This window comes from Morone saxatilis, unplaced genomic scaffold (assembly GCF_004916995.1).
Source record: "Morone saxatilis isolate NCDOM2014 unplaced genomic scaffold, NCSU_SB_2.0 Contig7, whole genome shotgun sequence".
Classification (NCBI taxonomy): Eukaryota; Metazoa; Chordata; class Actinopteri; family Moronidae; genus Morone; species Morone saxatilis.
Window position 1 is genome coordinate 22685821 of NW_023340246.1, and position 1856 is coordinate 22687676.

Below are 1856 nucleotides of genomic sequence, written 5' to 3' on the forward strand. Positions count from 1 at the left end.
CTGAGTTAGCATTTTAGCTAACAAAGTCAATGGGTTTTCTGAATGGTATTTTGGTTTGATGTTTGAAATAAGGTCTGTGGTTAACACAACCTGAAGAGATTATCACGTTTTGTTCTACAACAAAAAATACGTCAGTAAATACCCCACCTGTGTTATTAACACAAGGAGACTGATCTAGTCACTACTTGGCCTTTACAGCCTCATTGTGTTTACACTCCTGCAAACTATTCTAACTCAAACTTTACAACTTGTAGATTTTAATGACAATATTTAACTACAAGTTGGATGTTTAGTGGCACTGATGTTGAAGTCATGTGACCGTGGCTGGTTGTTTCTAGCACTAATGTTAGCTTTTTACTTCTGGAGATCACATTTAACATCCAGCTCAGAGCCATCACATGCAGCTATCACTAGTCACTTTATCCAAACACAGCGTCTAATTGTTTTCAGTGAACATCTGAACTCACGTATTCTTTCTCTCTCTGGTGTTTCTCCTCGGCTTCGGTCAGCAGAACGTTGGCCTGCTGCAGTTTGGCTTCAGTCAGTTTGTGCTGCAGGTCGCGGCGCTTGTTGATATTCTCCAAGCTCTGCAGAGAGAAGAAAAATCTAAGGTCTTACTTTCTTCTAAGGCTGAATTGTCTCATTGTTTTAGTAAAAAATTACTCCTCACAACATCCTTAAACCCAAGTCTAGAGCTGCAATGACTAGTGGATTAATTTATTATTTTTCAACTATTAATTTAAATCAATTGCTATCGATTAATCTTTTTTTCTTTTTTAAACGTCCAAATTCTCTGATTACAGCTGCTCATATTTCATGGTTTCGTCAGTCCTCTTTGACAGTAAACTGAATTTCTTTGGGTCGTGGACAAAATGAGACATTTGAGGACGTCAGCTTGGGCTTTCGTTATCATCAGTGGATATTTTTCACAATTTTTTGACATTTTATCGACTCAAAACCTCATCAGTTTATTGAGAACAAGGAAGAATCAATCATGAAAAAAAATGGTTTTTGCAGCCCTAATTAAATAGCTTGTTCTGTCCAACCAACAGTCCAAAGATAAAGTTTATTATAACACCACACCACAAAAGCAACCACATGTGACAGTAAAGACACATTATGTTTCATTAAGTTTTATAATTACTAGGCCTGCTAGTGCACATTGATAAAGACATCTCAAACATCAACTGTGCATTAAAAGTGTCTTATGTACAGCCCTACCAGTAGCTCTCATTAATGTCTTATTACAATCTATAAACACGTTGACCTTTGACCCGCCTTACCTCCTCCCTCAGCTCGCACTGGTTCATGAGGCTCTCCAGTTTGTCCGTCAGGTTGGTGTTTTCGTGGCACAGCTTGTCGTTTCGGGTGCTGTGCTGCTCGATCTGAGCCTGGATTTCTGTCAGCATCATCTGGAAGTGGTTGGTCATCTCCGTCCTCTTCTCCTCATCCTCCTTGCAGCGCTGAAGGGTCTCCTCCTGGAGGCGGGAACAGGACAGAGAGGGACCAATGAATGGAAGGATGGATGGTAAAAGAGGTTCAATAGTGGCTCTGACTTTATCTTCTACTTCAGTTTATAGTGTCTTAGAATGTAAAATACCACGTCAGTCATCAGTACTGCTCCCAGTAATCGTACAGACGGCAGTACATCCAGCACCCACATACCCTCAGTACGCTGTAGTGTCCCTGCAGCTCTCGGCACAGAGTCTCCAGTTCGCTGCGAGCTGTGAGGCTGCTGCGACTGTCAGCCTGCAGCTGCTGCCGCTCATCCAGCAGGACGGACAACCTCTGCTGCAGCACACACAGCCTCTTCTCATCAGAGCGCCGCAAGGCTGCCTGTACACACACACACACAC

General features: G+C 42.3%; 1 protein-coding gene across 1 annotated transcript in view; it reads right to left on the reverse strand.

The window, feature by feature from the left end:
- LOC118340424 (beta-taxilin-like) overlaps positions 1-1856 on the reverse strand; it is a 5724-nt gene that overhangs the window by 2793 nt on the left and 1075 nt on the right. The window contains exons 2-4 of the mRNA XM_035678387.1: positions 1666-1850; positions 1284-1478; positions 468-587 (exon numbers count right to left, since the gene is read on the reverse strand). Coding sequence (XP_035534280.1) covers positions 468-587; positions 1284-1478; positions 1666-1850 — 500 coding nt within the window. The remainder of the gene's footprint in view (positions 1-467; positions 588-1283; positions 1479-1665; positions 1851-1856) is intronic.